Source organism: Oncorhynchus nerka, unplaced genomic scaffold (assembly GCF_034236695.1).
Source record: "Oncorhynchus nerka isolate Pitt River unplaced genomic scaffold, Oner_Uvic_2.0 unplaced_scaffold_1063, whole genome shotgun sequence".
Lineage (NCBI taxonomy): Eukaryota > Metazoa > Chordata > Actinopteri > Salmoniformes > Salmonidae > Oncorhynchus > Oncorhynchus nerka.
Genome location: NW_027040251.1, coordinates 44,574 through 57,740, shown reverse-complemented (window position 1 = coordinate 57,740; position 13,167 = coordinate 44,574). Strand labels below are relative to the sequence as shown.

Below are 13,167 nucleotides of genomic sequence, written 5' to 3'. Positions count from 1 at the left end.
GTGTCTACCCTCTCCCTCTCCCCAGGTCTCTCCTGACATGGCCATCTAGTGACTACCCTCTCTCTCTGTCTCTCCTGACATGACCATCTAGTGTCTACCCTCTCCCTCTCCCCAGGTCTCTCCTGACATGACCATCTAGTGACTACCCTCTCCCTCTCCCTCGGTCCCTCCTGACATGGCCATCTTGTAACTAGTGTGCCAGGGGCCCTCAGGAGCCACTCACCGTCTCCGGGTAGTTCTCAAAGATCTCCCTTGCCTCCTCCTTGTTGCACAGCTCCTCGATACATTCTCTCTCCAGGTTACCTTTCTTACTCTCCTCAAACATGGAGTTGGCCCTGCGGTGTCGAGACAGAAACTGGGAGGCCCTGTTCTGAGTTAGGACTGGAGAAACACACGTGTAACTGGGTTGGTTATATATTTCACTTGCAACTCCAGAAATATGTATTCAATGTTTATGTTTATGTTTATACAGTTAATAAACAAGGGGAGTTAACAGTTAACAGTTAATAAACAAGGGGAGTTAACAGTTAACAGTTAATAAACAAGGGGAGTTAACAGTTAACAGTTAATAAACAAGGGGAGTTAACAGTTAATAAACAAGGGGAGTCAACAGTTAATAAACAAGGGGAGTTAACAGTTAATAAACAAGGGGAGTCAACAGTATACAGTTAATAAACAAGGGGAGTTAACAGTTAACAGTTAATAAACAAGGGGAGTCAACAGTTAATAAACAAGGGGAGTTAACAGTTAATAAACAAGGGGAGTCAACAGTTAACAGTTAATAAACAAGGGGAGTCAACAGTTAATAAACAAGGGGAGTTAACAGTCAACAGTTAACAGTTAATAAACAAGGGGAGTTAACAGTCAACAGTTAATAAACAAGGGGAGTTAACAGTTAATAAACAAGGGGAGTTAACAGTCAACAGTTAATAAACAAGGGGAGTTAACAGTTAATAAACAAGGGGAGTTAACAGTTAATAAACAAGGGGAGTCAACAGTTAATAAACAAGGGGAGTTAACAGTCAACAGTTAACAGTTAATAAACAAGGGGAGTTAACAGTTAACAGTTAATAAACAAGGGGAGTTAACAGTTAATAAACAAGGGGAGTTAACAGTTAATAAACAAGGGGAGTTAACAGTTAATAAACAAGGGGAGTCAACAGTTAATAAACAAGGGGAGTTAACAGTCAACAGTTAACAGTTAATAAACAAGGGGAGTTAACAGTTAACAGTTAATAAACAAGGGGAGTTAACAGTTAACAGTTAATAAACAAGGGGAGTTAACAATTAATAAACAAGGGGAGTCAACAGTTAATAAACAAGGGGAGTTAACAGTCAACAGTTAACTCCCCTTGTTTATTAACTGTTAACAGTTAACAGTTAATAAACAAGGGGAGTCAACAGTTAATAAACAAGGGGAGTTAACAGTTAATAAACAAGGGAGTTAACAGTTAATAAACAAGGGAGTTAACAGTTAATAAACAAGGGAGTTAACAGTTAATAAACAAGGGGAGTTAACAGTTAACAGTTAATAAACAAGGGAGTTAACAGTTAATAAACAAGGGGAGTTAACAGTTAATAAACAAGGGGAGTTAACAGTTAACAGTTAATAAACAAGGGGAGTTAACAGTTAATAAACAAGGGGAGTTAACAGTTAATAAACAAGGGGAGTTAACAGTTAATAAACAAGGGGAGTTAACAGTTAACAGTTAATAAACAAGGGGAGTCAACAGTTAATAAACAAGGGGAGTTAACAGTTAATAAACAAGGGGAGTTAACAGTTAATAAACAAGGGGAGTTAACAGTTAACAGTTAATAAACAAGGGGAGTTAACAGTTAACAGTTAATAAACAAGGGGAGTTAACAGTTAATAAACAAGGGGAGTTAACAGTTAACAGTTAATAAACAAGGGGAGTTAACAGTTAATAAACAAGGGGAGTCAACAGTTAACAGTTAATAAACAAGGGGAGTCAACAGTTAATAAACAAGGGGAGTTAACAGTTAACAGTTAATAAACAAGGGGAGTTAACAGTTAATAAACAAGGGGAGTTAACAGTTAATAAACAAGGGGAGTTAACAGTTAATAAACAAGGGGAGTTAACAGTTAATAAACAAGGGGAGTCAACAGTTAATAAACAAGGGGAGTTAACAGTCAACAGTTAACAGTTAATAAACAAGGGGAGTTAACAGTTAACAGTTAATAAACAAGGGGAGTTAACAGTTAACAGTTAATAAACAAGGGGAGTTAACAGTTAATAAACAAGGGGAGTCAACAGTTAATAAACAAGGGGAGTTAACAGTCAACAGTTAACTCCCCTTGTTTATTAACTGTTAACAGTTAACAGTTAATAAACAAGGGGAGTCAACAGTTAATAAACAAGGGGAGTTAACAGTTAATAAACAAGGGGAGTTAACAGTTAATAAACAAGGGGAGTTAACAGTTAATAAACAAGGGGAGTTAACAGTTAATAAACAAGGGGAGTTAACAGTTAACAGTTAATAAACAAGGGGAGTTAACAGTTAATAAACAAGGGGAGTTAACAGTTAATAAACAAGGGGAGTTAACAGTTAACAGTTAATAAACAAGGGGAGTTAACAGTTAATAAACAAGGGGAGTTAACAGTTAATAAACAAGGGGAGTCAACAGTTAACAGTTAATAAACAAGGGGAGTTAACAGTTAACAGTTAATAAACAAGGGGAGTTAACAGTTAATAAACAAGGGGAGTTAACAGTTAATAAACAAGGGGAGTTAACAGTTAATAAACAAGGGGAGTTAACAGTTAATAAACAAGGGGAGTTAACAGTTAATAAACAAGGGGAGTTAACAGTTAACAGTTAATAAACAAGGGGAGTCAACAGTTAATAAACAAGGGGAGTTAACAGTTAATAAACAAGGGGAGTTAACAGTTAATAAACAAGGGGAGTTAACAGTTAACAGTTAATAAACAAGGGGAGTTAACAGTTAACAGTTAATAAACAAGGGGAGTTAACAGTTAATAAACAAGGGGAGTTAACAGTTAACAGTTAATAAACAAGGGGAGTTAACAGTTAATAAACAAGGGGAGTCAACAGTTAACAGTTAATAAACAAGGGGAGTCAACAGTTAATAAACAAGGGGAGTTAACAGTTAACAGTTAATAAACAAGGGGAGTTAACAGTTAATAAACAAGGGGAGTTAACAGTTAATAAACAAGGGGAGTTAACAGTCAACAGTTAATAAACAAGGGGAGTTAACAGTTAATAAACAAGGGGAGTTAACAGTTAATAAACAAGGGGAGTTAACAGTTAACAGTTAATAAACAAGGGGAGTCAACAGTTAATAAACAAGGGGAGTTAACAGTTAATAAACAAGGGGAGTTAACAGTTAATAAACAAGGGGAGTCAACAGTTAATAAACAAGGGGAGTTAACAGTTAATAAACAAGGGGAGTTAACAGTTAATAAACAAGGGGAGTTAACAGTTAACAGTTAATAAACAAGGGGAGTTAACAGTTAACAGTTAATAAACAAGGGGAGTTAACAGTTAATAAACAAGGGGAGTTAACAGTTAACAGTTAATAAACAAGGGGAGTTAACAGTTAATAAACAAGGGGAGTTAACAGTTAATAAACAAGGGGAGTTAACAGTTAATAAACAAGGGGAGTTAACAGTTAATAAACAAGGGGAGTCAACAGTTAACAGTTAATAAACAAGGGGAGTTAACAGTTAATAAACAAGGGGAGTCAACAGTTAATAAACAAGGGGAGTCAACAGTTAATAAACAAGGGGAGTTAACAGTTAACAGTTAATAAACAAGGGGAGTTAACAGTTAATAAACAAGGGGAGTCAACAGTTAACAGTTAATAAACAAGGGGAGTTAACAGTTAATAAACAAGGGGAGTCAACAGTTAATAAACAAGGGGAGTCAACAGTTAATAAACAAGGGGAGTTAACAGTTAATAAACAAGGGGAGTTAACAGTTAATTAACAAGGGGAGTCAACAGTCAACAGTTAATAAACAAGGGGAGTTAACAGTTAATAAACAAGGGGAGTTAACAGTTAATTAACAAGGGGAGTCAACAGTTAACAGTTAATAAACAAGGGGAGTTAACAGTTAATAAACAAGGGGAGTTAACAGTTAATAAACAAGGGGAGTTAACAGTTAATAAACAAGGGGAGTTAACAGTTAACAGTTCATAAACAAGGGGAGTTAACAGTTAACAGTTAATAAACAAGGGGAGTCAACAGTTAACAGTTAATAAACAAGGGGAGTTAACAGTTAATAAACAAGGGGAGTCAACAGTTAATAAACAAGGGGAGTTAACAGTTAATAAACAAGGGGAGTTAACAGTTAACAGTTAATAAACAAGGGGAGTTAACAGTTAATAAACAAGGGGAGTTAACAGTTAACAAACAAGGGGAGTTGACAGTTAATAAACAAGGGGAGTTAACAGTTAATAAACAAGGGGAGTTATCAGTTAATAAACAAGGGGAGTTGACAGTTAATAAACAAGGGGAGTTAACAGTTAATTAACAAGGGGAGTCAACAGTTAACAGTTAATAAACAAGGGGAGTTAACAGTTAACAGTTAATAAACACGGGGAGTTAACAGTTAATAAACAAGGGGAGTTAACAGTTAATAAACAAGGGGAGTTATCAGTTAATAAACAAGGGGAGTTGACAGTTAATAAACAAGGGGAGTTAACAGTTAGTAAACAAGGGGAGTCAACAGTTAACAGTTAATAAACAAGGGGAGTTAACAGTTAATAAACAAGGGGAGTTAACAGTTAATAAACAAGGGGAGTTAACAGTTAACAGTTAGTAAACAAGGGGAGTTAACAGTTAATAAACAAGGGGAGTCAACAGTTAATAAACAAGGGGAGTTAACAGTTAATAAACAAGGGGAGTTAACAGTTAATAAACAAGGGGAGTTAACAGTCAACAGTTAATAAACAAGGGGAGTCAACAGTTAATAAACAAGGGGAGTTAACAGTTAATAAACAAGGGGAGTTAACAGTTAACAGTTAATAAACAAGGGGAGTTAACAGTTAACAGTTAATAAACAAGGGGAGTTAACAGTTAATAAACAAGGGGAGTCAACAGTTAATAAACAAGGGGAGTTAACAGTTAATTAACAAGGGGAGTTAACAGTTAATAAACAAGGGGAGTTAACAGTTAGTAAACAAGGGGAGTCAACAGTTAACAGTTAATAAACAAGGGGAGTCAACAGTTAATAAACAAGGGGAGTTAACAGTTAATAAACAAGGGGAGTTAACAGTTAACAGTTAATAAACAAGGGGAGTCAACAGTTAACAGTTAATAAACAAGGGGAGTTAACAGTTAATAAACAAGGGGAGTTAACAGTTAATAAACAAGGGGAGTTAACAGTTAACAGTTAATAAACAAGGGGAGTCAACAGTTAACAGTTAATAAACAAGGGGAGTTAACAGTTAATAAACAAGGGAGTTAACAGTTAATAAACAAGGGAGTTAACAGTTAATAAACAAGGGGAGTTAACAGTTAATAAACAAGGGAGTTAACAGTTAATAAACAAGGAGTTAACAGTTAATAAACAAGGGGAGTTAACAGTTAACAGTTAATAAACAAGGAGTTAACAGTTAACAGTTAATAAACAAGGGGAGAGTTAACAGTTAATAAACAAGGGAGTTAACAGTTAATAAACAAGGGGAGTTAACAGTTAACAGTTAATAAACAAGGGGAGTTAACAGTTAATAAACAAGGGGAGTTAACAGTTAATAAACAAGGGGAGTTAACAGTTAACAGTTAATAAACAAGGGGAGTTAACAGTTAACAGTTAATAAACAAGGGGAGTTAACAGTTAATAAACAAGGGGAGTTAACAGTTAATAAACAAGGGGAGTTAACAGTTAACAGTTAATAAACAAGGGGAGTTAACAGTTAATAAACAAGGGAGTTAACAGTTAATAAACAAGGGAGTTAACAGTTAACAGTTAATAAACAAGGGGAGTTAACAGTTAAACAGTTACAGTTAACAGTTAATAAACAAGGGGAGTTAACAGTTAATAAACAAGGGGAGTCAACAGTTAATAAACAAGGGGAGTTAACAGTTAATTAACAAGGGGAGTTAACAGTTAATAAACAAGGGGAGTTAACAGTTAATAAACAAGGGGAGTTAACAGTTAATAAACAAGGGGAGTTAACAGTTAATAAACAAGGGGAGTTAACAGTTAACAGTTAATAAACAAGGGGAGTTAACAGTTAACAGTTAATAAACAAGGGGAGTTAACAGTTAACAGTTAATAAACAAGGGGAGTTAACAGTTAATAAACAAGGGGAGTTAACAGTTAATAAACAAGGGGAGTTAACAGTTAATAAACAAGGGGAGTTAACAGTTAATAAACAAGGGGAGTTAACAGTTAACAGTTAATAAACAAGGGGAGTTAACAGTTAATAAACAAGGGGAGTTAACAGTTAATAAACAAGGGGAGTTAACAGTTAATAAACAAGGGGAGTTAACAGTTAATAAACAAGGGGAGTTAACAGTTAACAGTTAATAAACAAGGGGAGTTAACAGTTAATAAACAAGGGGAGTTAACAGTTAATAAACAAGGGGAGTTAACAGTTAACAGTTAATAAACAAGGGGAGTTAACAGTTAACAGTTAATAAACAAGGGGGGTTAACAGTTAAAAAACAAGGGGAGTTAACAGTTAATAAACAAGGGGAGTTAACAGTTAATAAACAAGGGGAGTTAACAGTTAAAAAACAAGGGGAGTTAACAGTTAATAAACAAGGGGAGTTAACAGCTAATAAACAAGGGGAGTCAACAGTTAATAAACAAGGGGAGTTAACAGTTAATAAACAAGGGGAGTTAACAGTTAACAGTTAATAAACAAGGGGAGTTAACAGTTAATAAACAAGGGGAGTTAACAGTTAATAAACAAGGGGAGTTAACAGTTAACAGTTAATAAACAAGGGGAGTTAACAGTTAATAAACAAGGGGAGTCAACAGTTAATAAACAAGGGGAGTTAACAGTTAATAAACAAGGGGAGTTAACAGTTAATAAACAAGGAGTTAACAGTTAATAAACAAGGGAGTTAACAGTTAATAAACAGGGGAGGAGTTAACAGTTAATAAACAAGGGGAGTTAACAGTTAATAAACAAGGGAGTTAACAGTTAATAAACAAGGGGAGTTAACAGTTAATAAACAAGGGGAGTTAACAGTTAATAAACAAGGGAGTTAACAGTTTAACAAGTTAATAAACAAGGGAGTTAACAGTTAATAAACAAGGAGTTAACAGTTAATAAACAAGGGGAGTTAACAGTTAATAAACAAGGGGAGTTAACAGTTAACAGTTAATAAACAAGGGGAGTTAACAGTTAATAAACAAGGGGAGTTAACAGTTAACAGTTAATAAACAAGGGGAGTTAACAGTTAATAAACAAGGGGAGTTAACAGTTAATAAACAAGGGGAGTTAACAGTTAACAGTTAATAAACAAGGGGAGTTAACAGTTAACAGTTAATAAACAAGGGGAGTTAACAGTTAACAGTTAATAAACAAGGGGAGTTAACAGTTAATAAACAAGGGGAGTTAACAGTTAATAAACAAGGGGAGTTAACAGTTAATAAACAAGGGGAGTTAACAGTTAATAAACAAGGGGAGTTAACAGTTAATAAACAAGGGGAGTTAACAGTTAATAAACAAGGGGAGTTAACAGTTAATAAACAAGGGGAGTTAACAGTTAATAAACAAGGGGAGTCAACAGTTAACAGTTAATAAACAAGGGGAGTCAACAGTTAACAGTTAATAAACAAGGGGAGTCAACAGTTAACAGTTAATAAACAAGGGGAGTCAACAGTTAACAGTTAATAAACAAGGGGAGTCAACAGTTAACAGTTAATAAACAAGGGGAGTCAACAGTTAACAGTTAATAAACAAGGGGAGTTAACAGTTCATAAACAACGGACAAGAAACAAACAAGGACCGCGTCTGGCCAAGGGATAAAAACACAACTGTGTGATCGATGGCTGGGACCGTCCTTTCTTCAACAAAAAAAACAAACACAACCGCAAGAAGTGACGAAGTACTGATGACGTCCGTTACACTCACGCAACACGTGTTTTATTACGTCGTCGCTATGACAATGTGATGACAGCGGGAGGGGGGAAGTATGGGGTTTGTGTGAATGGTGTATGTGACCACATAGGAAAATCTATATTGATATTTTAAAACATGATTTGATGGATGAATCAGTTGGATCAAACTGTAGATTAAACGGATTAGTAAACAGTCCCATTTCAACAGGTCTTTGTTCTTGTTTTAGCAGGGTATTACCCCCCCCAACACGTGGTCTTATTTAAATGATTTAAAGCAATTTTGTTTAAAAAAAAAAAAAAACATAAATAATCTAGGAGGTGTCACTCATCTTCCAGGACTGCAGGAACAGGGTAAAAACATCCGATCTCACCTGTTGCCTTTTTGTCGACATACGCAGCTCAAAACATGTTTCAGACTTTATAACATGTTGTGGAAAGTAGCGTTGGCTTCGGCGCATTAAAGTTGTCTTTTAGTAACAAGTTACCATTAATTCGTTGGCTTTGACGGATATAAATTGTATTTTAGTATGTAAATCACCGTTAATTCGTTGGCTTCGGCGCATTAAAGTTGTCTTTTAGTAACAAGTTACCATTAATTCGTTGGCTTTGACGGATATAAATTGTATTTTAGTATGTAAGTTACCGTTAATTCTTTGGGAAAAGAAAAACACCAAACATACACCCCCTGATCTTGTGTAAAAGCGTAAAACAAACACCAAAGTTGTACTTTTACTTTCCACATAAATCCATTTTTCCCGTTATCCAACATAAAAGTAAAAGACAGTTTCACTTACATCGATGAGCATCGCAAAGCGCCACCAGAAAGATGAAACAAGCCACCGATTCTCCTAATAAACGATGTTTATTTCTCCACATAATAAAACCGATCCTCGGAACAGCTCAGGTCCGCGATAAAAAAACTTTAATCTTCCCGAAAATGTTTTCGCCAGTTCAGTGGAGAGGGAGCTGGGACTGGACCGGGAGCGGAGAGAGGAGAGGAGGGAGACGTGTGTGTCGTGAACAACATTAACATGAGCAACAAAAGTGGAATCGGCGTTAAGCCTTCAAAATAAAATACAAATATATATATTCACAAAAGTAGTGCACTGGGTCTGTATAGATCCGTTTGAGTCCATGTTCTCTTGATAAGTGCATAAATTGGACCATTTTCCTGTCCTGTTAAACATTCAAAATGAAACCAGTACTTGTCAGGGAAAATGTATGGAGTTTTTAAAAAAATACATTATTTTCTTTAGGAATGTAATTCAGTAAAAGTAAATGTAGTCAAAAATGTAAATAGTAAAGTCAAGTACAGATACCCAGAAAAACTCACAGAACACAACTGTTTGGCTTTAAGAGCTACGATAGTAATATGGGTGTGAAACGGCTAGCTTAGTTAGCGGTGGTGCTAGTGTAACGGATGTGTAAACGGCTAGCTTAGTTAGCGGTGGTGCTGGTGTAACGGATGTGAAACGGCTAGCTTAGTTAGCGGTGGTGCTGATGTAACGGATGTGAAACGGCTAGCTTAGTTAGCGGTGGTGCTGATGTAACGGATGTGAAACGGCTAGCTTAGTTAGCGGTGGTGCTGATGTAACGGATGTGAAACGGCTAGCTTAGTTAGCGGTGGTGCTGATGTAACGGATGTGAAACGGCTAGCTTAGTTAGCGGTGGTTCTGATGTAACGGATGTGAAACGGCTAGCTTAGTTAGCGGTGGTGCTGATGTAACGGATGTGAAACGGCTAGCTTAGTTAGCGGTGGTTCTGATGTAACGGATGTGAAACGGCTAGCTTAGTTAGTGGTGGTGCAGCGCTAAATAGCGTTTCAATCGGTGACGTCACTTGCTCTGAGACCTTGAAGTAGTAGTTCCCCTTACTCTGCAAGGGCCGCGGCTTTTGTGGAGCGATGGGTAACGATGCTACGTGGGTGACAGTTGTTGATGTGTGCAGAAGGTCCCTGGTTCGCGCCCGGGTATGGGCGAGGGGACGGTGTAAAGTTATACTGTCACATGTGAATCGTCTCCCCAGTTGTGTTCTGTGAGTGTCAGTGATGAGGCTCATACCCCATTGAATGGACCCAAGATCCATAGATAAGGCTGTACATTGCAATACTACCGACTGAGCACACGCTGGTTGAGTCAACGTTGTTTCAAGATCATTTCAATGAAATGACGTTGAACCAATGTGGATTAAGCGTTGAATTGACATCTGTGCCCAGTGGCAGTATCACTAGCCACTTTAAACAATGCTACCTCATATAATGTTTACATACCCTACATTATTCATCTCATATGTATACGTATATACTGTACTCTATATCATCTACTGCATCCTTATGTAATACCTGTATCACTAGCCACTTTAAACAATGCTACCTTATATAATGTTTACATACCCTACATTATTCATCTCATACGTATATACTGTACTCTATATCATCTACTGCATCCTTATGTAATACCTGTATCACTAGCCACTTTAAACAATGCTACCTTATATAATGTTTACATACCCTACATTATTCATCTCATATGCATACGTATATACTGTACTCTATATCATCTACTGCATCTTTATGTAATACCTGTATCACTAGCCACTTTAAACAATGCTACCTTATATAATGTTACATACCCTACATTACTCATCTCATACGTATATACTGTACTCTATATCATCTACTGCATCCTTATGTAATACATGTATCACTAGCCACTTTAACTATGCCACTTTGTTTACATACTCATCTCATATGTATATACTGTACTCTATACCATCTACTGTATCTTGCCTATGCCGCTCTGTACCATCACTCATTCATATATCCTTATGTACATATTCTTTATCCCCTTACACTGTGTATAAGACAGTAGTTTTGGAATTGTTAGTTAGATTACTTGTTGGTTATCACTGCATTGTCGGAACTAGAAGCACAAGCATTTCGCTACACTCGCATTAACACCTGCTAACCATGTGTATGTGACAAATACAATTTGATTTGATTTGATTTGGGTATTTTCCATTTAAATATAATATATATAATATAATAGTCTGCTAAATGACTTAAATGTAAATGTAAATAATATAATCTGTTTAGACTATACATCTACATTGCAATTTCAACAAAAAAAATGTATAACTATTGTCTTTTGTTGAACTTCTAGAACAACATTCCAACCGCGTTTAGCATGATCTAGTACAAGTGTGGAATGATTCCAAAAATAGCATCCGTTTCCATCTGTTTCGGTGGGGGACTTTTATTTTGAAGGTGAACCGACACGTTCCACTGTTGTTGACCTCGCAAATGTTGTTCACGACACACTGGTGTTACGGGGGTGGAGGTGACAGAGGGAGCGCTGTTACTCTCTGCTCTACAAACATACACTGTGCTGCCTGCCCTGTTTTGCTTTGCTGGGACTTTGAGTTGAGGACAGTTTTTGAACCCTTGACTAGTGGCCCTGGAATATTGTAGATAAACAGAGACAGTATTTAAACCCCTGACTAGAGACCCTGGTAGACAACAGAGGAACAGAGACAGTATTTAAATTCCTAACCAGAGGCCCTGGTCGACTGCAGAGGAACAGAGACAGTATTTAAACCCCTGACTAGAGACCCTGGTAGACTGCAGGGGAACAGAGACGGTATTTAAACCCCTGACTAGAGACCCTGGTAGACTGTAGAGGAACAGAGGAACAGAGACAGTATTTAAACTCCTGACTAGAGACCCTGGTAGACTGTAGAGGAACAGAGACAGTATTTAAACCCCTGACTAGAGACCCTGGTAGACTGCAGAGGAACAGAGACAGTATTTAAACCCCTGACTAGAGACCCTGGTAGACTGTAGAGGAACAGAGACAGTATTTAAACCCCTGACTAGAGACCCTGGTAGACAGAGGAACAGAGACAGTATTTAAACCCCTGACTAGAGACCCTGGTAGACTGCAGGGGAACAGAGACAGTATTTAAACCCCTGACTAGAGACCCTGGTAGACTGCAGAGGAACAGAGACAGTATTTAAACCCCTGACTAGAGACCCTGGTAGACTGCAGGGGAACAGAGACAGTATTTAAACCCCTGACTAGAGACCCTGGTAGACTGCAGTGGAACAGAGACTGTATTTAAACCCCTGACTAGAGACCCTGGTAGACTGCAGGGGAACAGAGACAGTATTTAAACCCCTGACTAGAGACCCTGGTAGACTGCAGAGGAACAGAGGCCGTATTTAAACCCCTGACTAGAGACCCTGGTAGACTGTAGAGGAACAGAGACAGTATTTAAACCCCTGACTAGAGACCCTGGTAGACTGTAGAGGAACAGAGGAACAGAGACAGTATTTCAATTCCTGACTAGAGACCCTGATAGACTGTAGAGGAACAGAGACAGTATTTAAACCCCTGACTAGAGACCCTGGTAGACTGTAGAGGAACAGAGACAGTATTTAAACCCCTGACTAGAGACCCTGGTAGACTGCAGAGGAACAGAGACAGTATTTAAACCCCTGACTAGAGACCCTGGTAGACAGAGGAACAGAGAAGGTATTTAAACCCCTGACTAGAGACCCTGGTAGACTGTAGAGGAACAGAGACAGTATTTAAACCCCTGACTAGAGGCCCTGGTAGACTGTAGAGGAACAGAGACGGTATTTAAACCCCTGACTAGAGACCCTGGTAGACTGTAGAGGAACAGAGACCGTATTTAAACCCCTGACTAGAGACCCTGGTAGACTGCAGGGGAACAGAGACAGTATTTAAACCCCTGACTAGAGACCCTGGTAGACAGAGGAACAGAGACAGTATTTAAACCCCTGACTAGAGACCCTGGTAGACTGTAGAGGAACAGAGACAGTATTTAAACCCCTGACTAGAGACCCTGGTAGACTGCAGAGGAACAGAGACAGTATTTAAACCCCTGACTAGAGACCCTGGTAGACTGTAGAGGAACAGAGACAGTATTTAAACCCCTGACTAGAGACCCTGGTAGACAGAGGAACAGAGACAGTATTTAAACCCCTGACTAGAGACCCTGGTAGACTGCAGGGGAACAGAGACAGTATTTAAACCCCTGACTAGAGACCCTGGTAGACTGCAGAGGAACAGAGACAGTATTTAAAC

General features: G+C 37.6%; 1 protein-coding gene across 1 annotated transcript in view; it reads right to left on the bottom strand.

Annotated features, from left to right (window-relative positions):
• pros1 (protein S) overlaps positions 1-9,066 on the bottom strand; it is a 58,161-nt gene extending 49,095 nt beyond the window's left edge. Inside the window, exons 1-2 of the mRNA XM_065016248.1 lie at positions 8,854-9,066; positions 224-381 (exon numbers count right to left, since the gene is read on the bottom strand). Coding sequence (XP_064872320.1) covers positions 224-381; positions 8,854-8,935 — 240 coding nt within the window. The 5' untranslated portion in view covers positions 8,936-9,066. The remainder of the gene's footprint in view (positions 1-223; positions 382-8,853) is intronic.
• Between the last annotated feature and the right edge of the window lie 4,101 nt (positions 9,067-13,167).